General features: G+C 55.4%; 1 protein-coding gene across 4 annotated transcripts; it reads right to left on the bottom strand.

The window, feature by feature from the left end:
- Nucleotides 1-2,385: 2,385 nt before the first annotated feature.
- Nucleotides 2,386-25,976, bottom strand: Zer1 (zyg-11 related cell cycle regulator). Of its 4 annotated transcripts, none has more exons than XM_004849184.3 (16): nt 25,612-25,976; nt 15,540-15,773; nt 13,658-13,808; nt 13,131-13,567; nt 12,780-12,956; nt 11,880-11,994; nt 11,601-11,747; nt 11,134-11,307; nt 9,112-9,327; nt 8,315-8,356; nt 8,101-8,220; nt 7,537-7,652; nt 6,274-6,462; nt 5,610-5,707; nt 4,775-4,877; nt 2,386-3,767 (listed from the first exon to the last, which is right to left on the bottom strand). In XM_004849184.3, the coding sequence occupies exons 2-16, from the start codon at nt 15,695-15,697 to the stop codon at nt 3,710-3,712; spliced, it is 2,301 nt and encodes a 766-aa protein (XP_004849241.1). In that variant the 5' UTR covers nt 15,698-15,773; nt 25,612-25,976; the 3' UTR covers nt 2,386-3,709. The 4 variants fall into 4 exon arrangements, with proteins under 4 accessions (XP_004849241.1, XP_021117571.1, XP_087039197.1 ...); XM_021261912.2 differs by having other exon boundaries at nt 13,658-13,730; nt 25,612-25,967; XM_087183071.1 differs by lacking the exon at nt 25,612-25,976 and adding an exon at nt 17,611-17,649.

Below are 25,976 nucleotides of genomic sequence, written 5' to 3'. Positions count from 1 at the left end.
AAAAAAAAAAAAAGTAGACCTGGCCAGCTGTGTGTTTGTACTGGTGCTCATAGGAGGCGAGATTCTGGCTTCCCAGGGCATGTTTGTTGAGGCCAGGTCTCATATGCAGTTCAAGCTGGCCTTGAACTTACTATGTAACCAAGGCTGGCCTTGGACTTGAAGTGATCCTTCCCCCTCAGATTCTTGAGTGCTGGGATTACAGGTGTGCACCACCATTGGGCATCCCAGGGCCTCAGATGATTACATTCCAAAGAAGCCATTCTCAGATCCTGGAAAATGACCCCAGCCCAGGTTAATGTCCTAAGGGCATTCAGCCGCCTACAAACCGGCAATGGCTCTGTAGTGAGTAAAACCTGTGAGTGCTTTTGGAGGTCTTGAATTTCTCAGGCAGGCAGGTCAGTGGTTTAGGGTTGGCTGTCAGACCTTGAGGTGAGGGTTTCTGTCTCTTAATGTGGGGGAGGGGAGTGAAGGATCCCATATGTGGTGTGGAGGCCCTGCCAGGAAGAGGTGGGGCACAGCACCCAAATTAACCAACCTCTCTTGCAATCAGGACTCTGAGTCTTAGCCCGGGACACAGTCAAGAGAGCAACTGGGGCCAGGCAGGGCACACACCTGCAATCCCAGCACTGGGAAGGGTGAGGCAGGAAGATCGCCATGAGTTGGAGGCCAGCCTGAATTGCATAATGAGATCAGGTCTCAAAAATAAAAACTTAACAAAGGCTGGGAATGTACCTCAGTGTGAAGGGCCTGGGTTCAATTCCCAGTACCACCAAACAAAAAGGAAGAAAGAGACTTAGTCAGTTTGGGGGCACTAGGACAGGCTGGCACCAGGGTTCATCCCCATCCGACCCCCACATCTGCCCCCACGGTGGACAGGCTGGCAGCTGGTGGCAGTTTGCTGAGTGCAGCCTGGGTCGCTCACGGCCCTCTTACTGGGAGATTGTGTCCCAGAGTGTCTTTTGTTTGATGCTGATGTTCTGAAAGATTTTCACGGATTCTGGTTCCCAATGGAGAGCACGTTTCTTATGGAGACAATAAAGTGGCTTTGTGGTTTGGACATCAGTATACTTTTGCAGACTGTCACGTTGGTGCCTGGGCTGTAGCCAGTGTTCCAAAGCCCTCTTGTTTCCCTCCCTCCCTCTGTACTGGGGACGGAACCCAGGGCCTCACCATGCTAGGCAAGTGCCCTGCCACTAAGTTATATCCCTGCTCCTTTAAACATTTTGAGATATGGTACAGCCTTGCTAAATTGTGCTGGTTGTCCTTGAACTTCTTTTTTTTTTGGTACTGGCATTGAACGGCATTGAACTCATCCTTGCGCTTGCTTGCGCAGCAGGCAATGAAACCACTGAGCTAAATCCCTGGTCTGTCCTTGAACTTTTGATTCTCCTGCCTCAGCCTTCCAGATGCTGGGATTACAGGTGTGTAGCACCATGCCTGGGAAAGTTACTGGGGTGTTAGGGTGGAGCCACAGGAGGGATGTAACATTCCTGGGACCCCATCCCCAGGCCTCTCCCCCAAGAGCCCTCTGCCACCCACTGCCCAATGGCTTGCCTGGGAGCCCTGGGGGACACCGCACGTCTGGGAGGGGACTTGGGGAGGGTGCCTGTGTGCGAGGCCCTGTCAAGCACTGTGAACAACTCGTGTCACAGACAAGGACACCGAGGCCAGCCTGGGTAACTCAGGGACTTACGGAGATTCTGTCTCCAAATAAGAATTAAAAAACAGGCTGGGGATGTAGCTCATTCCCAGTGCTAAGGTAAGGTCCTAGGGTTCAATTCCCAATGCAAAAAAAAAAAATCATAAAATCCATAGGGTCACCGCAGCCTGTAAGGAATGGTTTGTTCCAGTCAGGTGATGTCTAGGAGGAGAGCTCCACTAGGTGACGCTGAAGCTGCAGATGTAAACTGGGAGTGTCCCGGGTGAAGCCAGGCTCCGGGCACCTAACCATGTGGCCACAGTGCCCTCCGTCTTCATTCTGTCCTTCCAGGCCCCAGGGCCGGGCCTGGCTCTAAAGTCTCCTCTAAAGTCCCCAGCATGGGGACACCAGGCCCGCTCTCCCCCAGTCCCTGCATCACCACCTCACCACCTCCAGTCTTCCCTGACCCTGAGTCTGCAGGTCGCCTCCTCCCTGCTCAGGGCACTGGGGCTGTGACCCCCTGTACCTCATCTGTCCCATCACACAGCAGGGCCAGGGTGCTGTTCGTCTTGGCCAGCCTCGACCTTGGTCTGGCACAGAGGCATGAGGAGCAGGTGCAGGAAACAGACTCCACCTCCGTCTGCCACCTGGACACAGGAAGCCACCAAATCTGCCCTGTACCAGGGTGCCCAAACCAATCCCCTCTCTCCCCACCAGCCCTCCACAAAAAAGACAGTCCGGTCCTGTGCACTTTGACAAAATGTATTTCTGTGACATCCCCACGCACAGACACGTGCGTCCCCAGACCCCGGGGGGTAAAGCAATGCGATGTGAGCTCTGCCTGGGTGGTGGGGCCAGTAGGGCTCCGGATGGAGGGTGGTGTGGGGTGGGGGTGGGGCCCTGCTGACGCTCTGGGGAGCACAGAGCAGGCCTCACCTTGCCCAGGAGAGGCTGCAGGAGAGGGCGGTTGCCAGCCCGGCCAGTAGCGCCTGGAGGCAGAGGCACTGGTGTATCCAGCAGCCCTCGAGGCGCAGGGAGGCCAGAGCCATCAGCGACACCTCCAAGGGCAGCTCTGGCCCTGGCCTCTTAGCCACCCGCGTATGCATGAGAAGCAACTCTGAGCTCCAGGAGATACTCAAGGCCTGGGGACACAGTTAGTTGCCTCTTAGGTCGGCAGGAACAGCCTGGATGGCAGGCAGGGCAGGGGCCAAGCTGGGCTGGGCTGAAGGCCACTGCCTGCTGCCACGTGTCCAGGGGACAGGAAGGATGGGTCATCTCGATGGCAGGGCAAGACAGGCTCAGCTGTGCTGGTGGGGTGCATGGCACTGTGAGGCTCGTGAACAGGGCGGGCACGGAGCTAATGAGCCTGAGCCCCAGGCTCCAGGAGGCGCTCACTTCGGAGCTAGGCAGGTTCTGGGCAGGTTTGGTGGAGAGCAGTGGCACCACCCCTGGGGCCTGGCCTCCTGCACTGGGGCCATCAGCGGCCTGGGGCCGGTGGGAGGCTCAGAGGAAGCCTCCATAGCAGCGTGGCCCGGCCGGAGCCCCGCTCCTTAGGGTCCCTGGGATCGGCTCACGTCCTGGCCCGATGGCCCACAGCCAGGAGCACCAAGGCTTCAGGGAGACCCGTGGGGTTACTTTAGTCCCCAAACCCCCTCAGCCGCGCCTGGGAGCTGGGATGGGATCTCAGATGCAGGTAGCTTAGGGTGGTGGAGTCAGGCCGGGGTCTGAGTTCACGGGGAGAAGACGGACACGCATGTCAGAGGCATCGAGGCAGCACGGGCAGGGGCAGCAGTGAGGTTTGGAGCTGGGCTGAGGATGGCCAAGGAGCTGCAGGGGCTCAGGGAATTTCCTTTGTTTTTGTACAGAAATCATACACACAAAACTCCACACTTCCTAACCAAAAAAAATAATATATATATATAATATATATATCTCACTAACGTTAAGGAAAAGCATCAGTTGTGCAAAAGTCCCCTCTGTCTCCTCATCCGCGGGGGCTCCAGAGGGCCTGTGGCCGGGCCTGAGCGCTCCCTCCTGGGCGCAGTCCCGCGGGGCAGCATGGAGGGACCTCTATCTGGACGTGTCCATGTTCTCCTCTTTAAAGTTGCTGCAGTGCTCGATCACCTTGCTGGGGACACAGGGGAGAGGGCTGGAGGGTGGGCTGGGAAGCTTACTGGCCATGCTCACCGGGAGCTTCCGAAATTCCCGGCCCACCTGCCAGCGTGTGAGAAAGGAAGCTGGGCTGTGGCCTGTGCATCTGCAACTCTTTCCTGGTGTCATCTCAGGGAGACTAAGGTTGTGGGGTACTCATTTTACCACCCTCACAGACGAGTCTGTCAACTAGTATATGCCTTTCGCCAAAATGATGGCCGAGCAGCCGATGCTGTCACTCCATGAGGCCCCTGCACGTCAGGTCCCTGTCCCACATTTCCCTTTACTCCATGCCACGCTCAAAACGGTGACAAAAGCCCAGGGGAGCCTAGCCACATGCCCTTCAGAGTGGCCCTTCCCACTGACCCGACACGGCATCCCTGCTGTTTCTCGTGCACAGGTAGGTGGGAGAATCAGAGCTCATGCTTTAGGTTGGGCAACGAAGCCCACAGAACAAAAGCACAACGACTCTGGCACGCTGGTGGCCTTCATATCGAGCCTTTCTTGGGTAAGGCGCAGAGGATGGCATCCAGGGCCTCAAGCGGGTTACACGAGCGCTCTGCCTGAGGGACACCTGCAGCCCCTCCCAGTAACTTTCTCACAGTCTGCCCACCCCCACTCTGGTGTCCAGAGTGCCCCACACTGCACCCTGGCCTATCTGCTTGCAATGTCTTTGGCCAAAAAGAATGAGAAGTCCTGACCTGACTTGCTAAGAGCCAGGGAGAAGAGGGTGGAGTTTGTTGGGAATACAAAGCAATGAAGCCAAGGCGAGTCCATGACGTTCTGTCAGAGCTTGGCCACCCGGCTTCCTGCCACACTGGGGCTGAGTGACAGAGGCCCCGCGGGACACCCACCCGATGTCCACCTCCACAGTCAGGCGGAGCGGCTACAGGGAGCCTGGGCTCCATAACCACTGGGAAACCCACAGTGCCCTCCCTGCCCGGGGCCTGGGGCCCGGCTCCACGGGGAGCATGCTGCTCTCACCGGGCCATCTCCTTGGTCTCCTGCCGTGCAGTCGCCATCTTGATCACGTCCCTGAGGAGGGGCATCCCACCCTCCTTGATCAGCAGGGGGCAGTACTTGTCGGCTGTGGGGTGGGGAAGGGAGCTCATTGAGGCTGTGTCTTCGACCCCCATGCCAGAAACCCACCCTTGCATGAGGACCACCCTAAGGGAGGGGGACAGTCACAGTCACATCTGTCCAGCCTGGGGGTCCTGAGTCACCAGGGAAGCAGGGGTGAGTCCTTAGGGATGGCTCTTCCCTACTGAGGTTCAGTTGCTTGTCCCATGGGAAAGGTCACCCAAACAAGGCCCTTAAATGTGATTTTCCTCCGAGAAACTTTTATTAAACACAGATTTTTAAAAACAAACAAAAGAACACAGATTCTTAGCTGGGCATAGTGGCGCATGTCTGTAATCCCAGCACTCAGGAGGCTGAGGCAGGGAGACTGCCAGCAGTGAAGGCCAGCCTGGGCTACAAAATGAGTTCAAGCCCAGACAGAACAACATTGGCAGACCCTGTCTCAAAAACCAAAACAAAAAAATCAATAAATAAAACATAGATTCCCAAGTTCTGTTTCTGTATATGCACATCTAACAGATCTGGGACCTGCATGGATTTGTATGTTTTGTTTCGTGTTTGTGGTACTGGGGATTGAACTCAGGGGTGTTCTACCACTGAGCTATATGCCCTCCCTTGTTGCCAGGGGAGAAGGGACTTGTACTTTCGATCTTCCTGCCTCAGCCTCCCTCGGGATTAGGATTACAGAAGTGAGTGTGGCACAGGTGTGAGAGTCTGCACCGGGGCAGGGGGCACTCACGGTAGACGGACACAAGGTTGTACAGGGCCCAGGTTGCCCAGTGCTGGCTGACAGGGGAGATGCCCTGAGGCAACAGGCGGAGGATCGGCTCGAAGGACCTGAGGGCAGAGAGATTGAGGTGACCGCAGGGGGAAGGACAGCTCCGGCTCCCAGTGCAGCAGGGCCAGACAGAGGGCGGAGCTGGGGACCTGGGAGGGGGATGCAGAGGGAAGTATGGGCCTCCCTGAGTCACAGCTTCTGGGGACTCCCGGGGACTCCCCGGTGTGTTGTCCTTAGAGTTTCAGTGCTTGGGGATTTGGCTGAGCTGCCAGTGAGGGCCCAGCCTCCCAGTGTGAGTTTCCCACTCAAACGACCATCAGTCCAGGGTACCATGAACCAAGCGGATGGGCGACAGGCCCCGGTAACCGGGCCTTCAGTCAATACAGGAAGAATGGGCACCAGGACACCATAGTGCAACCAGGCTCTACCGGAAGGTAGGCTGCGGATGCTGCTTCTCTTTCCCTCCAGTGTCTGTGCCAGGTACCCACAAAGTGCAGGCCGCACATGGGGAGCCCCACATGCCAGGCAAGCTCAGGGTCCCCGGGCTCTCGGCTGTGTGGCCTGGACCTCTCGAGCATGCCTGTCCCCCAGGCATGAGACCCCACCCGCCTGCCTCCTGCGGCACCTGTAGTTGATGTTCCTGCGGGAGTTGATGTCCCAGCTCTGGATGGCTGCCCACATGCGTTCCTCCACCTCCTCCCGCTGGGGCTCACACACACCCCAGGCTTCGGGTCCGTCAAACATGATGTGGGACAGGACTCCACAGGCGTTGTAGGACACCTCAATGCCATCCGCCTTGCTCTCCAGCAGGTTGCTGCGGGAGGAAGGAGGTGGACTCCTGGGAACTTGCTGGATTGTAGCTGTTTTTCCTTGCTGTTGTTTTGTTTCTTTGAGACAGGGTCTCACTATGCAGTCCAGGCTGGCTTTGAACTCATGGTGATCCTCCTGCCTCAGCCTCCCTAGTGCTGGGATTACAGGAGTGCACCACCATGTCTGGAGCAATTTATTTTTATTTATTATTTATTTTTTATATTGAAGTCAGGATCTTCATGCTAAGCTACATCTCCAGCCCTTTTTTATTTTGTGATAGGATCTTGGTAAATTGCTAAGTTTTGGGGCCAAGGATTTAGCTCAGTGGTTCCACCGCCTGCCTTGCAAGTGCAAGGTCCCGAGTTCAATCCCCGCTACCAAAAAAAAAAAAAAATTGCTAAGTTTTTGAGGCTGGGCTTGGACTTGCAATTCTACTTCAGCCTTGCAGAGGGCTGGGATAACAGGCAGGCAGCACTCTGCCTGGCTTGGATTGCAATTTATAAACCAGATGCCAGGGAGACTATTGATTTCATTATAACTTATTGTTTATACTCAGATTCCTTTTTTTTTTTTTGGTCCCAGGGATTGAACTCGGCACCTTGTGCTTTCGAGGCAGGTGGCAGAGCCACTGAGCTAAATTCCCAGCTATCCTCAGATTCCTAAAAGGAATCTGAAGTTACTTAAGATACAATTACAGGGCCAGGGATTTAGCTCAGTGGTTTCGCCACCTGCTGCGCAAGCGCAAGGACCTGAGTTCGATCTCCAGTACCAAAAAAAAAAAAAGATACAATTACACAGGCCCGGAGATTTAGCTCAATGGTTCTGCCACCTGCCTCGAAAGCGCAAGGTCCCGAGTTTGATTCCTGGTACCAAAAAACCAAAACAAAACAAAACAAAAAGATACAATTACACAAAGACCACATGTGGCAGGGTGAATGAATAAGGAACCACATTTCGGAGGGCAGGTGACATTTGTGACAGAAATGCAGGCTAAGAGCAGTTACAGCAGCTGAGTGAAGACCACAGTCCTCAGCGTCCTGGCAGCCAGGGCAGAAAGGGAAAGACGGCCAGTACTGACCTGAAGACGCTGATGAACTGGGAAGTCATCAGCTGAGGCCGCAGCTCCTTCACCTCCGCCACATTCCCCAAGAGTCCCAGCATGTTCCGGTGCAGCTCTTGCTTCTCCGGGAATTCCTGGCAACATGAGACGCAGTGGGGCTGCTCAATTAGCACCGAGTTACTTAGTGTCTGGTGTTGTTAACCTGAGAGTTCTATGGGCGTCTGTCTGGCCATTCCCATTAGATGAGCGGGAGGGAGGCGGTCCTCCTGGCTTCCGGTGGCCCAGGGGAGAGCTGGGTGTACATGGTGAGGACAGAAAGGTGGGAGGCCTCGGAGAGATCTGAGCTCTGGGGCCAGGAGACACTGGTTGCCAAGACTCACGCTGGTTTATGGGAGTCCCCGAGGGAGTGCCAGGGCTCAGCTTAGGGATGAGACCACGCCATGGTGGAAGCCTGCCCATGGATGTCACCGTCACCGTGGGCTGGAGAAGTCAGGGCCAGGGGTTCCCTAAAGGGCACCCAGTGGGCTGCAGGGAGCTTGTAAGCAGCAAATTGGGGCTGGGGGCTGGGGTGGGGCGGCTAACCTTCAGGCAGTCCAGGAAGAGCTTCATGCCATTGAAGTTGAGGAACATCTCACAGTTGTCGGGTGTCTCATCTGTGATGTTCCACAGGGCGCTCCAGGAGAACTCCATGACCTGGTCACACTGCGAGGGACATGGGGCTCAGGGCACGTTGGGGACCTGCAGCACCAGCCCAGGGCGAGCTGCCCCCCAGAGCCAGCCTGGAGCCTCCACTTACGATCTTGTCCAGTAGCTTCTTCTGAATCAGCTTCAGCATGGTCTGCAGACAGAGGAGAGAATGCATGGAGGCCAGGGCTCGAGAGTCACCGCATCCCAGGGCCCTGGCATGGGACAGGGCTGGGGCCTCTTCTCAGTAGTGTGTCCTGGGGAGGTCAAGTCTCCTTGGCTTTTTGGGAGGCCACAGGAGGATGCTCAAGGCACAGACCCTGGGACCTGGCTGCAGGCGGTCTGAGGACTGCCCGGCCCCAGGCTGACTCCCTGGTGACTCCAACCCGTCTCCAGGTGGGCTGTGCTTCCCTCAGATTACAGGAGAGGCAGAGACAGGGCCCACCTTAGTCCTCCTGGGTTTTCTGGTGTTTTGAGACAGGGTCTCTCTGTGTAGCTCAGGCTAGCCTTGAACCCATGGCACTCTTCCTGCCTCAGCCTCCTGAGTGCTAGATTACAGGCATGTGCCACCACACCCAGCCTGCCTCAGTTCCTTTCCCTGCCTTGGTTCTCACCTTCCTTTAGCCAGCAATACTGATCATCTCCCACCATGTGCTAGGCCCAGGCTAGGAATTTATGTGCCCGAGGCCAGGACACACTTCGGAGGACAGTGACGAGGGACAGGCACCCAGCCCTGCTATGGGAGTTCGGCCGGCATCAGGCAGCGTGGTGAACACTGTGTGAGCCCAGCTGAGGTGCAGGAAGGGGACAGCACATCTGGGCTGAGGTGGTGGTGACTCACAACACTGCTCCTGCTCTGCCCCCCAACCCCAGCCCTCCTGACCCGAGGCACAGCTCCGCCCACCGTACCACGACGAAGCCCATCTTGCCCACGGCCTCCTTGTGGTCATTGTCCACCTGGCAGACCAGGGCGTTGCACAGGTGTACAGCAATGCGCTGGATTGACTCGTCCTGCCGAGTGGGGTTGAGGATGCTGAGCAGCAGCTCGTTGACGCGGCGGTACTGGAACTCCAGCTCCTCAGGGATGCTGAAGTTGCACAGGGTCAGGCAGCAGTTCCGCTGCACCTGCGGGCGCGGGAGGGGCACGCTCAGCTTGGGCTCTCCAGGGCTTCGGTCACACAGGGTGGGGTGCTCCGGGGAATCCTTCTGGGAGGGAGGCTACAGGCTTGGTTTTGTTTCTGGTACCAGGAATCGAACTCGGGACCTTGCGCTTGCGAGGCAGGAGGCAGAACCACTGAGCTAAATCCCTGCCCCTCACTGTATTTCTGTTTTGAGATAGGGTCTCACTATATAGTTCAAGCCGGCCTCAAACTCTTGGGGATCCTCCTGCCTCAGCCTCCAGAGTGCTGAGATTACAGGAATGTGCCACTATGCCCAGCCTTACCCTCTTTTATTAACCTCATTCTTTCCCACAATACTTACTAACTTATTATACACACAAATTATTTTTTGGGGGGCTAGGAATTGAACCCAAGGCTTCATGTGAGCTAGGCAAGTCCTCTACCACTGAGCTATACTCTCAGCCCTATGTATTTTTTTGAGGAAAAATTTATAAAAATACTTATTTACTGCAAAAAAAAAAAAAAAAAGTCACAGGGTATTATCTGAGCAGAGTACCAATTTCGTCCCCAGAAGTAATCACTGTTAAAGTTTGGTGTGTGTCCTTCTAGATTTCTCCCTCATGGGAAAGGGATGCAGAAAAAGACTTCAGGTTGGTCTAAAACTTCTCTTCACTTAGCCATATGCAGGAGACGTCTGCCGGGTGTAGTGGTGCACGCCTGTAACCCCAGCACTTGGGAGGCTGAGGCAGGAGGATCATCATGAGTTCAAGACCAGCCTGGACTACATAGCGAGACCCTGTCTCAAAAAGCCAAAAGAAAAAAAAAAGAAAAACGAAAACCAAAAACCAAAAAGCATCCTAAATGATCAACTCTGTGTGCTGAGCCAACAACTCTGCTGCGGGTGTGGGGCTTGGCCATGGCTTCGGGCTCCAGGCCACATCAAGTGGCCTTTCCTTCAAAGAGGACACAGAACACCATGCTGGAGTCAACAGATATGAAACTGAACTGTTAGCAGTTTCTGGGGAGGACAGATAGGCTTGTGAACAACTTTCACTTTCTAGACAATTCACTCTTGCATTACTCTAAGTTTTTTTTAAAGTATTAGGTATCTTACCTTTGTAATCAGAAAAGAAATATTAAAAAATGTGCAGCAGAAATATGTTTGCTAGGGGACCAAGAGATGCAGGGAAGGGGAGGTAGAGGAGGGGAGGTAAAAATGATTAAGATGCTTTTCATATATGCACCAACTACTCCTGATAATGTAATCCTTATGTACTGAAAATATGTGCTAGTAAAAATAAAAATTTAAAGATGTTTGCTGACAGGAGAGGTGTTCACATTCACAAGACACAAACTACCGTTTACTGACCAAGGATGCATAGACTGAAATCCTGAACAGACACCCACGACCATGGAGGCTGCCTCTGCGTGGGGGGATTACGGGTGATTTGTATTTTTCTTACAGCTGTAATTACAAGTGTTTAATTGTAAAAAAAAAAAAAAAAAAAAGTATACTGTTTTTGGTGTGTGTGGTTCCAGGGGTCAAACCAAGGGCCACGCGTCACACTGGGTCAGGGCTACCTCTGAGATACAGTATGGCCCAGTTTTTATAGCTTTTTAACAGAGCAGCTATTGGGTAACAGTGCCCGAGCCCAGCGCGTTACACAATGGACAGCACTGCTGAGCCCAGGGGCTGGAGGCCTCCACACGGGGCAGGGTGGCAGAGGCTGGGGGGCTGTGGGTGCAAGTGGGGCTGGGCTCTGGGGACCCCAGGTGCCAGGGCTGGGAAGGAGGCCGGGAGGGGGCTCACCGTCACCTCCTGGTAGGACTCCATGCCATTCAGCACCACCTGGATGACCTGCCGGCGCAGCTTCACACTCTGCTCGGAGCGGTACTCAGAGTTGGTTAGGTAGAAGAGGGCGGCGCTGCCTGTCACTTGGATGTTCTTGTCGTACTTGTGGCACTTGAGGGCCGTGATGACCAGCTGTGGGGAGCGGGTGACAGGTGCCAGCGCTGAGTGTGATAGGCCTGGCCCGCGGGAGGGGCATGGACAGCTCCTCTAGGGCTGCAAGAGCCCTGGTCCCATGGCTCAGGCGGCGGATGTGGGGACAGAAGGGGACCAGGGCAGGACAGTGCTCTGAACAGGGCCTTGCAGAAGTGAGCTGGGGCAGCAGGCAGGGCTGGGAGTGGGGGCTGGAGATGAAAAGGCGGGACTGTCCCGTGGGGCTGGGAAAGACAGGGCTCAGGGTACACAGTTCTGCCGAGCACAGCACCGACCTTCAGGGCCCGCAGGAGCTGGTTGCAGCGCTCGATGCGTGCGATGTCGAAGAGCAGGTTGATGGCCCTCGACGTGATCTCGGGCCGGTGCTCCGTGTAGGCCTCAATGGCGTTCAGCACCTGCTCCTCGTTTTTGTCACCACTCACCTGGGGTCCGGGACGGGGTGTGTGTGTGAGAACCCCAGATCTCAGCTTGGTCTGGGCCCCGGAGCACAGGGCGCTTCGGCCCGGCTGCTCCCTTATCCCTCCCCACACCCCTTCCGAGCCTGCAATGCTCACTTTGTAGGCCGGAATGTGCGTGAGGCGGCACAGGGAGGTCTCAAAGAGCCCGAGGAACTGCAGGGGCCGCTTCAGAGCGCGGAAGGGCATGATGCTGCTCTTGGCAGGCTCGATGCTGGGGAAGAGCGTGGGTCAGGGCTTGGAGTTGGGCCTGGCCGGGCCACCCCCACCGGCTGTGTTGGGGCAACACTGCACGGATGGGATGCTCCCTCGTCCAGGTCCTCAGCCTCGCCCTCCTTTTCCTTCTAAGGCTGGGGAACAGAGGCCATGGCCTCTGGATGGAAGGGTGGGGAGGTCCCATGTAGCACCGTGTGGGATGGGGGCTTTGGCCCTCGGGGAAAGGATCGTCTGCCACTATGCAGAGGACACGAGGCCTCAGGTTTCAGCAGTCACCATGGGATGAGCTCATCAGTTGAGCAGTGTTAAAGTCTGCTCCGACCCAGGGCAACCGAGCTATCTGCAGCAGCGACCCCTGATCAGCACAGATGCTGCTGTTCTGGGCTCAAACTTTCCATCCTCCTGCCTCAGCCTCCCGGAGTGTTAGGATCACAGGTGTGCACCACGCCCAGCCAGCGTCATCTCTTGTCACCCTGTGCTCCCATCAGTCAGGGCAGTTCTGTTCGCACCCTGTCTTTGCTGCTGGGTCCCCATCCCTTTGGCAAACTCAGGAGAACAAGCTTTCAGGACAAGGGGGGGTCACTTCTCCTCCTCTCCTTCCTGATCCTCAGGGCCACCTGAGCCTGCACTCCTCTGACCAAAGAACGACCTGTGGCTCCCACAGGCTCACAGACCCGGGAGGGCAGGGACCAACTCGTTTCCTCGGTGGTGGCAGCGGGACATCGGTGGGACTGGTGTGTGTGTGCCTGGTGGCGGCGGCAGCAGCCTGGTGCTGGTGCCCACCTGGTCTGGCCGGCCTCCTCGTCCATCTTGGAGATGCTGCAGTTCTCCAGGATCATGTGGCCGGAGATGTCCAGGGACATGAGGTTCCCCAGCTTCTGCACAAAGAGGCTCAGCACCTTCCGTGTGAGCTTGAACTTGTAGTAGCTGGAGAGGCGGTCTCGGGAGATGTCCAGATGCCTGGGCGGGGGCTGCAGGTCAGGACCTCACTCCTGCCCTGCAGAGCTGGGGGCCCTGGACTGCCACAGCTGCTCCCCACCAGCACCCCACTGGGCCCTAGCGATGGACTCGCTTCCGCTTCCGTCCTCAGCCTGGCCCTGCCCTCCCGTCCTCGCCACCTCCCCCTCTGCTCACCGCAGCTTGTGCAGCTGGACAATGACTCGGATGTGGTCATCCGACAGGTCCATGTTGTAGAGCACGAGGGACACCAGGCTGTCCTTCCACTGGCTCAGGAAGGCGGCGTCGCTCGTCTGGATCCCTGAGAGGTCCAGGGCGGCCAGTGAGCTGAGTGGCCGCAGCAGTGACTCCACGGGGACCCCGTCGATCATGCGGCCCAGGTTGAGGAAGCGCAGGCGGCTGAAGCCCTCGAAGGTGAAGTCTTTCACCAGCACCTGGCAGGTGGGGTTCACCAGGCACTCGTCCTCACAGCCCCCGGGGTTCTCCTCCTCGTAGAAGATGTTGGCGCAGCCAAAGAGGCTCAGGGACACCAGGGTGTGGCTGAAGCTTCGCAGCGTCTGCAGGCTCTTGGCGGACAGCTTCTCGCAGTTGGTCAGGTACAGCTCCACCAGGTCCTGCGGGCACAGCCCCGTCAGCGACCGACACGACTTGCCTGTGGCTCTGCTCTGCTGGCTGTGCCGGGTGCCCCCCCGAGGCGGCCTCACCTGCTTGCGGATGGCCTCCAGGTCCTGGTCCTGCACCAGGTCCTCACGCAAGTGGATCCGGGTGAGGCGCGTGCTGCGGGGGTCCGAGAAGAGGCTGAAGAAGCTCTCGTGAGGCTCGAAGGTGCAGGCAGCATTGACCAGCTCCACATACCTGGGAGAGACTCACCCGCTTGGGGCGCGCCCAGGACCCTGGCTCCCTCAGGACACAAGGCCGCCCTCTCCAAGGGCGCCTCCTCTCCCGCCCCCTCCCAGAACCTGGCTGGGACTTGACTACAGATCAGGCAAGACAAAGGGTGCCCAGGGAACCAGGGATGGAAAGGTAGCTCTTGGGGGGACCTGGTAGTGCAGGGGCCTCATTTTCCTGTTTTTCTTTCTTTTTTAAAATTTTATTTTATTGGTACATTTTAGGTATACAATATAATGACATTCATCATTGGAAATTTTTTTTGTTGTTTTTTGAGACAGGGTTTCACTAGGTAGTTCAGGCTGGCCTTGAACTCACTATGTAGTCCAGGGTGGACTTGGACTCATAGCAATCCTCCTGCCTCAGCCTCCTGAGTACTGGGATTACAGGCATGGGCTACCATACCTAGCTGCTGGGGGCTCTTATATAGAGTCAATGCCCAGTTGGACGTGGTGTCTCACACCTATACTCCCAGCACTTGGAAGGCTGAGGCAGAAGGATCACCCGCCATGAGTTCAAGGCCAGCCTGGACTACATACCAAGACCCTGTCTTAGAAAAAAGCTAATGCCGACCTCTTCCCCCACAGAAGCCTAGACACCCGCATACCAGACACCCAGAGCTCGACTCCAAAGACATCACCTCTCACACACCCTCCAACCATGCTACAGCAGCAGCACCCACCGCCACATCTACATCCACTCAGTAAACCCTGAAGATTCCAGCTCATGGAGGATCCCTGGACCACTGAGGCTCTGGAGGAGAACACTACGAACCTAAATCCTGCCCTGGCTGCTCCCTACCAGGCAGCTCAACACAGAACTGAACTTCCCGGAACCTCAGTTTTTTTATCTGGAAAATGGAGGCAACAGTGGTCGGCATAGTGTCCAACCTCTGCCTGACTCACACTGAACACTCAGGACGTTGCTAGGAGTTCAGCTCTGAACTTGATTCCCACGCAGCTCCCCCCAGCCACGAGACTCTTTGATCTAACGACTGCCTTCCAGGGTATCTGGACTGAGCCCCAACACTCAGGGAACAGATATCAGGATTCCTGGAGCCCCTAGCAGAGGCGAACTCAAATCTGTCCTTATTCCACAGGCACGGGCAGGGCTGAGCACACACATGTGGGACAGCATTACTCCATCATTTCCATACAGTTGTTTTTTTGGTTTTTTTTTCAATACCAGGGATCAAATTCAGGACCTTGAATTTGTAAGGCAGGTGTGGCACCACTGGGCTAAATCCCCAGCCCTGTTTGTTTTTTTGAGACAGGGACTCTATATATTCCAGGCTGGCCTTGAACTCTAGGTGATCCTCCTGCCTCAGCCCGCTGAGTGCTGGGATTTGTTTTTGTTTTTGTTTTGTGGTAACGGGAATCAAACTCAGGGCCTTGAGCTTGCCAGGCAGGTGAGGCGCCACTGAGCTCTAACCCTAGCCCCAAGTGCTGGGATTACAGGAGTGTGAACATGCCATGCAGATTTTTACATTATCTCAGCCCCAAACGCACACATGCACATCCCCTGTGGTGCCGAAGAGTATTGTGCAATTCACAGTTCTTCCTGCATGTGCACACACACACTTTATGGCATGGATACACGGCTACTTTGCACCCAGGGGCACCGGTGCATGCACACCCCTCGCACATCTGCACCCACTCCATCTCTGCGGGCCCCACGCTCGGCCGCCCAGGCGCTCACTCATTGACCAGCCGGTCGCAGATCTCGCTCGGCAGGAAGATGTCTGGGTGTAGACGAAGGGTCTCCTTGTCCAGCAGGTAGCCCAGGGTGCCATCCAGGTTGCGCAGGCAGAAGTCAGTGCAGAGGCTCATCAGGGACTCGGGGGTGTCGGATGCCATGCTGGGGGCCGCGCCAGGACAGGACCCCGGCAGCGGTGATGCCTCAGCTCTCACAGGATCATTGGAGGAGCCGCACCTGGGGAATGGGAGAGAAGCCAGGTGAGCTGTGGGCAAGGGCCAGCACCATCAGCCACCCTGTGTCCAGCCCTTGAGCAGGAAAACTGAGGCCTCTGGACACCACATGCAAATTAGCAGCTTAGCTGGGCCAGGCCCAGGACTCCTGACTCCTCTTTTCATTTATTTATGAGACAGGGTCTTGCTATGCAGTTTAGGCTGGCTTTGAACTCACTATGTACCCCAGGCTGGCCTTGGACTTGTGGAGCTCCTCCTGCCTCAGCCTCCTGAGTACTGAGATTACAGGCCTGCGCCACCACACCTGGCCTGGCCCCTTCTTTTGTCCCCCTCTGCTGCGCCGCCATGTTTGCCTGGCCAGACCTGCAAAGAGCAAGGGGCCTTGTCCAAGCATTCTTTTGCCTTCGAAATGCCTCTGGGCGGTAGGGTGTGTTGAGGCCCCACTGCTTGAGGATAACAGGAACTTTCCCAAATGCTTCTCGAATCGTAATAGCTACAGTGCTGTGTCCATCGTCCATCGTGTGCAGAGCAGAACTTTCTAACCTGCACACATCTCTAGTGAGCACTTGGTGCAGGCCATACCGCAGAGACACACATGGCACTGCAGCTCACGGCATGTGACTAAGCATGAAAGCCTCTCCCCAGAGATCATAACATCTGTCCATGAAGAAACTTGTGCATGGGTGTTCAGCACAGCACTGTTCCTCGTAGTGAGAAGGGGGAGCAGCCCAACTGCTTGCCAACTGACGAACGGACCCACAAAACCTGCTTCATCCACAGAAGGCTGCATATTACTGAGTCACAAGAAGCTGAATATAGGTGGGGATGGTGTCACATGCCTGCAACCCCGGCATTTGGAGGCTGGAAGATCGAAAGTTTGAGTTCAGGGCGGGGGATTTAGCTCAGTGGTTCCACCGCCTGCCTTGCAAGTGCAAGGTTCTGAGTTCGATCCCTGGTACAAAAAAAAAAATTAAAAAAAAAAAAAAGAAAGAAAGAAAGTTTGAGTCCAGCCTGGACAACTTAGCAAGATAATGTCTCAAAATAAAAAATTTAAAAATGTTAAAAAAGGGGCTGGGGATGTAGCTCTGTGTAAAGGCCCTGGGTTCATTCGCCAGTGCCACAAAGCAAAAACAAAACGATGCCAGGAAGAGTTGGGGACAGTGACACACACTTATAATCCCAGCTACTTGGGAGGCTGAGGCAGGAGGGTTCCAAGTTCAGCCTAGGAATACAATGAGGTCTTGTCTCAAAATAAAATTAAAACAGGGAAGGGATATCTTCAATCCCTTGCAGCTTGCTGGTGTAGCGTGGTTGGAGGGTGTATGGGAGGGAAGGGAAAAAAAAGAGAAAAATATCACTAAGGGGCAGGGATTTAGCTCAGTGGTGCTGCTGCCTGCCTCAAAAGTGCAAGGTCCTGAGTTCGATCCCTGGTACCAAAAAAAAAAAAAAAAGAAGAAGAAGAAGAAGAAGAAGCCCATGCAATGAACCATACCTATAATCCCAGGTACTTGGGAGGCTGAGGCAGGAGGATCATGAATCCAAAGCCAGCCCATGTAATTTAGTAAGAGAGAGGAAGAGGAAGAGAGAGAGAGAGAGAGAGAGAGAGAGAGAGAGAGAGAGGGAGGGAGGAGAGGGAGGGAGGGAGGGAGAGGGAGAGAGACTACTTCCAACTACTTCCAAATAATATACACAATAGAGGATTTGTGGTTTTTTGATATTTTGAGACAAGGGCTCCTTATGCAGCCCAGGCTGGCCTCAAACTTGTGGTGCTCCTCCTGCCTCAACCTCCCACGTGCTGGGATTACAGGTGTGGGCCACCATGCCCAGCTCAGAGGACTTACATTTAGATATATAGGATAAGCAACTTCTACAAATCAGTCTGAAAAGAAAAAGACACAGGTTCAATTTTAAAGTTGGCCAGAAAAACTGGGTGTGGGGGAAATCCCAGCACTTGGGAGGCTGAGGCAGGAGGGTTGAAAATTTGAGCCCAGCCTAGGCAATGTAGTGACTCAGAAAGACCTTTTCTCAAAATGAAATACCAAAAAAAGGCTGGGGACGTAGCTCAGTGCAAAGGCCCTGGGTTCAATCCTCAGTAACACACCTCTCCTGCCTCCCCCACCAAAAGGTAAGAAAATACCCCAGATACCAAAGGGGTTCACACTGAAAAGGGATTCAGAGCCCAGCCTGGTAATCACCCAGCTAACAGTGCACACACCATTGCCCTCAAAGAACGAACACTGAGACTTTATATTCAAATGGGTGAACCAGAAACAATCCCGCCAGGCCAGGTAGTGTTGCCCACACCTCCAGCTCCCCAGGAGGCTGAGGCAGGAGGATCACGGATCACGGAGCCCAGGAGCTCGAGGCCAGCGTAGGCAACAGAGCAAGACCCTGTCTCAAAACCAACAAACCAAACAACAAAAAAAACAATTTCTAGAACTTCGGCCAGCCAGAAATCAATTCCTGAACACAATGTTTCCTACCAGGATCTGTATCAGTGTGCGGAATGGGGGGAGCCAAACTATGGTGCTAGAGTCAGGGTGGTGCCCTCCTCCATGGGCGGGCAGGAAGGAGCAGGTGGGCAGAGGGGCTTCTGGAAGTGCTGGGACAGTGTGCCCTTGTGCAAAGCCACCAGACCGCGGCCCAATGTCGTGTGCTCTTCATTATGCACCCACAGATTCTGCATCTGTGGATGCAACCAGCCACGGGTCAGAAATATGTGACACCGCACCTGCCTGGCAAGCAAAAGGTCCTGAGTTTGATCCCCAGTATCAAAAAAAACCAAAAACCTTAAAAACAGTGAAATATGTGAAAAAATGATACATCTGTACTGAACATAGAGACAGGCTTGTATGTCACCATCCCTACACAGTCCAGGATAACCCCTTATATGACATTAGGCGGTATAAACAAACAAAAAAATGCACAGGCTTGTATGCACTTGTAATTTTAGCATTGGGGAAGCTGAGGCAGGAGGATTGTCATGTGTTTCAGGTCAGCCTGAGCTACAGAGAGACCCTGTCGCAAACAAACAAAAGTTCAGGCTGTGCTAACTTCCGCAGGTCTCCAGGGGAAAATGGCATGGCAACCCCCTCACAGTGAGCAGAGAGGTACTGCAGGGTAGTCCTGGGCAGGGAGGAACCTGGAGCTCCATGCACGCCCTGCGGGCTCCGGGCTCCTGGCTCCTGCCCCCAGCCACCTCCTGTCACCCAAGGGTGGACCTGTCTCTCGTCCCAGCTGGCCACTTAAGAGCGGGTGGACTTGGGTGAGCATCCTCACCGCTCCAGTACTCAGGATTTTCTCTAAAAGAGGGCAACGCAGTTCCCTGTCCACAGCACTGCAGGATAGTTACACAGAACACGGGAAGGGCTTGGCATGGTGCCTGGCACCTAGTAATCACTCAATGGAAGAGCAATTATTTTTCTTTTCTTTTTGGAGGAGGGGAGTTTCCAAACAGGGTCTCACTATGTAGTGCAGGCTGGTTTCAAACTCACAGTGATCCTCCTGCCTCAGCTTCCTGAGCACTGGGATTACTGGCTCGCACCACCACACCCAACTAAGACAGGGATTCTTATCACCTTCTTCTCCCCCAGCTGCCCGACCCACACAGAGTAGGGTCTGTCCCAGCCCCAGCTCCAGGCCTAGGCTCTCCCACAAGGTCCACTGCACCACCTGTCCCACTGGCAATGCGGCAACACCCTCAAGGGAAAGGAAGGCGAGCAGGAAGCCTACACTCTGGCCTGGGCTTCTGCCTTCATTTACTTCCGGGTCTTCAAGCACCCAGCAGTGATTCCTCGGGGAGGCCCCGCCCCACAGGCCCCGGCAACTTCCAGTGTCGCCCAGCTGTCCCTCTGGGGCTCTGGATGTGAAGCAGCTTGCCGGGCTACTCAGTCCCCTGGGACCCCTACTCCAGCCAGCCTGGCGGGAGGCCCTAGGCCCAGGTCACCTTCAGACCTCTGCTCGCCCTGTCCTCTTCAGTGGGGACCAGTTGACTCCAACTGGTTACTCCATTTCTCCTCCAAGCACTGCAGGCCCCGCCCCAGCACACATCCAGGTCCTTCCTCCAGGGGGCGTCTCCTGCCCACCCCGGCCCCACTGCCTCTGTGCTCTCCTCTTGCTCAGGTGGTCCTATGTCGCAGTAGCAAGGCGGCTTCTTCTGGGAGGCCACCCGGACCCGCCAGGATGCTCCCCCTGGCATCCCCACAGGCCCTGTCCCAATGCCACTGTAATCACCAGGCTCCTGGGCCTGTGGACTCAGCAACCAGCGCCTGAGCAGCGAGCTCTAACCTCAAGCAGGGTCAGCATTCGGGAGGATCCTGTGGCCTGAGTGCCCTGGTGGTACACGCCTGCAACCCCAGCACTCAGGGGAGTACAGTTAGAAACGAAGGAGCTGAGAATGCCTCGCCTCCCAACTGCTTACCCATGCTTCCATAACCCTGAGACAGGGAAGCTGTGTGAGCCACTTCCCTCCCCTCCATTCAACCACAAACTAAACACCACCCTAATGATTATCCACACTTAAATTTAGGAGGTCCAGCAGATTGCTGACGTTAGTGAGAGACAGTGGGAGGCTCCTTGGGTCAGTGGTGTCTGCCCCTATAAATACCAGAAGCCTGAGTTAGCAAGTCCTTTCTTTCTCTTTGCCCTCAAATCCCTTTTCGCCTTCACCCTTCTCCCTGTTCCTGCCACTGTCCCATGATCTTCAATAAATGTAGCTACTTACTACATACTACAAGGTGTATGTGCAGCAATTCTTTCCTTGTCATACACAAGAACCTGGACTATTTTTGGCCCACTCAACTGTAGCAAGGAGGCTGAGGCAGGAAGATTGCTGAGAGTTCAAGATCAGCCTGAATTACACAGTGAGATCCTATCTCAAAAAAAAAGAAAAAAAAGAAGGGTCCTGGTTACCTGGTGGCAGGAGAGGGAAGGAGGAGATGTGTAGGCTGGAAGGAAGGGTTTGGGGGACACTGGGGCCATGGGCCCAGGCCCAGGGGCTAAGAGCAAAGGGAGCCCTGAGCACCAGTGTGGGTCCTGACCCATGGAGACACTTCAGCGAATGCCTGTGGCTGGGGTGACAAAGGACTTGTGGGTGGCGAGCCCCGGCTGGGACCGGGCCACTGTGCCCACAGCTAAGCCTCGGGACTACATGGTGAGAGCTGCCAGTCTGAGCCAGGTCCCCACAGAGCCACTGTGCCCCTGCCCTGGTCCCCAGTTGAGGAGACACCAGCATGTCAGTTGCCAAGGACCCCAAAAGACAAACCAGACAAAGAGTCCCATCTGCTGACCTCCCTTGGGCAGTGGCAATGGCTGCCTGGGGCTGGGGCAAGCTGGAGGAGGAAGGAGCCACCCGCACTTGGCACCGAGGGGCGACTGGGAGGCCTGGGGCTGGAACACCCTGCCGATTGTGTCCCATGCAGCTGCAGGCCTCGTCCTGGCCATCTGGAGTTCTGTGGACTGGGGGGAGAGGGGACCCTGATTTTCATAGGCCGCCACAGGAAGAATTCTTTTGCTGCAGGCTCCCTTGGAGCTTGGGCATCTTGGGGAGGGGGCGTGGGAGGAGAGAACCCACCGCCCCCATCCTGGAATCTCCAGACCAGTGCTATGCTTTCCTTGGTACAGTCTCTTATTTAAGCAATGAAGCAACCAGTGCTAGCACCCTGTACTTGTAGTGAATTAATCATTTGCATAACAATTTGTCCACAGCCCCTCCCCCAGTCCACGAGCTGGGAGCCAGGACTGTCTGGCTGCACCCACGCCTGCGTCCTCGTCCCCAGTACAGTCCCGGCATGCGCTGGCATGTGGCATTTAGTAGAACACAGGTTTGCCACTGTGGGCATGACCTCCGATAGCAGTCAGAGGTCAAGACTCCTGGCCCATTTGCTGGCAGGGATGCTGAGGCACACACAGCTGACCAGAAGCGGGCTTTCGATCTCCAAAGTGAAGGGGAGGGATCCAAACGTCGGGCCAGGCCAAGCTTCTCATCAGCCATGCACTTCCGATCCATCCATCCCGCCAACCAAGGGAGGGGAAAGACAGCTGAGGGCCAGAGGAGGAGCAGGGAGCCCCTTCCAGCACCCTGACACCCGGGGAACAGGAGGCTGGGAGAGCCAGCCCTGGGTCTTGGAGCAGTGCCCACCCTGTGAAAGATTAACCCTTGAGGTGGGGCACCAAACAAATACCCTATTTAGAGGCTGCAGTCTTTCCAGGGCGGAGCAGATCACAGGCCACACCGGGGCAGGAGTGGGGTGATGCCAGCGGTCTCCGGGGCTCAGGGCACAGGTGAGGCTCAGAGATTGCCTGGCCCGCAGTGTCTGCACACACCAGCCGCCAGGACGAGTGAGGAAGTGAGGAAGATGGGGAAATGGAATGAGGGAGGAACGCATGTGTTCACGAGGTGGCTGCTGGTGCCGCCTCTCTTGATAAACAATTAACAAATATCAAAAAAGACAGTGAGAGAGGGAGAGAGAACATGTAAGGCTTTGGAGCGCCAGCGTAGGCTAGGAATCAGCTTGGGTTCTAATTTTAGACTCAAATTTATTTATTTATTTATTTATTTATTTGGTACTGGGGTTTGAACTCGGGTCCTTGTGCTTGTGGGGTGAGCAGTGGAACCACTGAGCTAAGTCCCTGGCCCTGGACTCAAATTTATTAATCATCATATTCATGCTGAGTGCCAAGTATATGCTAAGAACTCTGCTCAGGACTTGATGGTGGTCAACTTATTTCATTCTCTCAGGCCCTGTGAAAGGCAGTTCTTTATTTTTTTTTGAGACAGGCTCCAGCTATGTAGCCCAGACTGGCTTTGAACTCCTGGATCTTTCTGCCTAAATACGGGGATTACAGGTGTGCACTACCACGCCCAGCTAGGAGTGCTTGTAAGCTACAATTTACAGGTGTGGCAGCTGGGGCTGAGTATCTGCCATGGACCAGGTATGAGCAGGCCAGATTCGGGTGCTGTCTTCATTCCAAGCTCAAGACTCAACATTCAGTGCCTTTCAGGCACATCCTCGGGGACACCACAGGTAACCTGTAAGGGACATGTGATCCTTTTGTTTCCCACAGGAAACAAAGATGTCACACAAGGGTCAAAGATGTGCAGACTCCCATGAGTACCTCAGCGCCACCTTCTGTACCTAAGCCTCCGCTGTGTTCCTACAACGCTGTGTGTCCTGGGAGCCCAAGCACAGGGGAACTGCTATGGCTGGGGATGATCCTGTGGGCAGCTGTCATTTAATTCTGCCACAGGACTGGAAGCCTCCTGAGGGAAGGAACCCACAAGCCTCCATGACAGTGAGGTGTGACAGGCTAGCTGCAGGGAACAAGCCGGAGCTCTGTGAGGTCCCCAGGCAGGATTTCCCAACCTAGTACTTCCCGGGTCCTTACTGCTGGACACAGCCCCCGCCCAGTGGGGCTGCTGAGGAGAGTTATGAAGAAGAGCAGTGTCCTAAGCATGTGCCTGCAGGGATAATTCTGCTTGCTGAACCACCGTGTGTGACCTTGGTCCCCAAACACATGGCCCAATGGGGGTCTCTGAACTCACAACTCAGGAACCAAGGACAGCTGAGGTGCAGAACCCAAGCAAAAAAACTGGGGGCTAAGAGCATCCCCCTCCCAATGGGCTCCCTGAATGCAGGAGGCTGAGGCAGGAGGAGCACCATGAGTTCCAGGCCAGCATGGGTTGCATGGTGCATTCCAGGCCATTCTGAATAGTGTTCTGCCTTTTCATTTTCTTTTTCTTTTTCTCTTTCATAGTGCCAAACCCAGGGCCTCAAGTATGCTAGGTAAGTAAGTGCTCTAGCACAGAGATACATCCTCAGCCCCTTGATTTTTCATTTTCAAGCCCTCTGGCCCAGATGCCCCACTAGCCAGTGATCCAGGTGACGAGGAAGAAGATTCAGTGCGTGGAGCCTCAGCCGCCGCCAGGCACTTCTGGTGTGAGTAGCCTCCACCTGCGGATGGTCACAGGCATCCTAATACCCCAATCTCACATCTGGGGCCAACATCCACTGCCCTTCCCAACCTGTCCCCGAGCTGCCCTCTTTGCAACACCCTCATCTTGCCTATTTTAGATGACAGAACAGGGCTGTGCTGTCTTTTTCAAAATTCCCCATTGCTATGAAAAACCCCAGGAGCAAGCTCCGTCTGCCCTGTAAGAGATGCATCTGAGAGGTGTCAGGAAGTTTCTACTGTCCCTCCCCCAACATCCCCCCAAATCCTACTAAGCTCAGGAGGCATCCAGAGCTGGTGACACACCACGAGCTGGTACTAAGCAGCTCTGCGACACACACGTGCAGAGGGCTCCTCACTGTCACGCCACCATCGCCACTGTGCCCACGATACCTGAGCACATACTACTTGCCAAGTAAGGTGCTAAGCCCTTCCACGCATGCTTTCTTTCACTCAACAACCGGATTTTACAAATGAGAAGACCAAGGCAGGAACAAGGGGCCCTGGCCCACATCGTCAGAACCACAGCAGCCCTGACTTGATGGAACCACAGTGCTCTATGGCTTTCTCGCTCTCTTTTTTTGTATTTATTTCATCCATGGTCACTACAAAGATGGGAAAAGGCCCTTAGGACACAAAGCCAGAGCACAGTGGCCATTTGTCATCTAAAACAGATTTGTATTTTCTCCAGCCATCAGACACTTTGACAAGCAAGTTCTGAAAGGGTGGCCTTTACCCACCCCATGACCACGTTCCTGCCCCTGACAGGCTCCCTGGTGTTATCTGCTTCCAACTGTTCCTTGCCAACCATTCCTTGCCTCTTTTACCATGCTCCAGCCTTCTGTTCTCTTACTGATTTTTAAAACCACTAAGCATACAACCTCAGGACCTTTGCACCTGCCCTTGAATGCTCTGCCATTAGCGTGTTGCACAGCTGGCTCCCTCACTCATCTGTCAAACATCACCTTCTCCAGCCACCTTCTATGAAAAGGTGTCCTCAGTCTCTGGCCCTCCCCCACAGATCTTCTTGGTTTATTTTTCTCCACGACACCTATTACCATCCTACAAAGCGCAAGCGCAAGGACCCGAGTTCGATCCCCGGTACCAAAAAAACAAACAAAACCTACCATCCTACGCACTGCATGTTTATTATTTGCCAAATGAATCAAAGTGGAGGGGCCCTCTCCCCCGACAGCCACCTACTGCTCTAAGCATGACCTCCTCTGTGCTCTTTCAAAGCTGTCTCCTATGCTCCCTGTAGCCAGTTTGCACCCTGAAGAGAAACACTGTGCGGGAAACGTCGTATAGGAGGCTTTTCCTCAGCTTCAGGTTAACCCTTCTTCCCCTTAAAACCCAATTCAATCGGAGGCACAGGTAAAGATGGGCAATACTGGACTGCTTGGGTCAAAGGGCAGCCAAATCAAGTTCCACCCCTAAGAGTTACAGTTTCACTTTCAACTCACCTATCGGGCTCCCCTGCATTCAAGGTGCAACCCCACCCCTCCCTTTTCCACCCGGGTGGCTTTCCCTGCACCTTGTCATCCCTTTTGGGAGCCACCCAGAGCCCTAGGTATCTCTGAGCTGCAGAGCTCTGGGAGAACTTCAGCTCATCCAACAGGTAGGAGGGGCAGAGCTTGGCCTTCCCAGCCCTATATTGATCCCCCATCTTGTAGGGGCGACCGGCAGAGCGTCATTTTCTTTCTGCAGGAAGGGAGCTCAGTTTTCAAGGCACGCTGGTCAGACCCGGCGGCAGAGGTGGAGAAAGGGGCCCTCCGAGCACCGGCCGAGGTCGAGCCCGGTCTGCGAGGGGCTGCAGAGGCATTGCCTAGGCCCGGGAGGCAGGGGGAAGCAGGGGACACAGGAACACCCGTACCCCGGCGTCCGGGACCTACCCTGGGATGGGGCTGCCCTCCGCGCTGGGGAGCGGGCAGGATGCTTCGTCGGCGAGGAGGAGCGGACGACGGGGCCCGGGAGCAACCGGGGCCACAGCGGCTCAGAGGCTGGGATCTCGTCGCTCTAGGGCCGGGGTCCGGGGAGACCGGGGTCGGCGGGGCGGAGCTTGGGCTGCCGAGGGCTGGCGCCCGGGGAGCCGGTCACGACGGGGATCCCGTGGCTGATACCTTGCCCCACGGCTGCCGGCTGGGCTGAGGGCCGCCAGGTGCTGGCTCCCGGGCCCGGCCCCTCCCCCGATCCGGCTTCTACGACTCAGAGCGGGCAGCCGCCGCCGCCTCCGCTGTCAACAAACCCCGGGCGCGTC

This window comes from Heterocephalus glaber, unplaced genomic scaffold (genome assembly GCF_053883595.1).
Source record: "Heterocephalus glaber isolate CG9 unplaced genomic scaffold, H.glaber_assembly_v1.0 deba00001479, whole genome shotgun sequence".
Taxonomy (NCBI): Eukaryota; Metazoa; Chordata; class Mammalia; order Rodentia; family Bathyergidae; genus Heterocephalus; species Heterocephalus glaber.
Note: the sequence above shows the minus strand (reverse complement) of the source record. Positions and strands in the feature narration are given on the sequence as shown.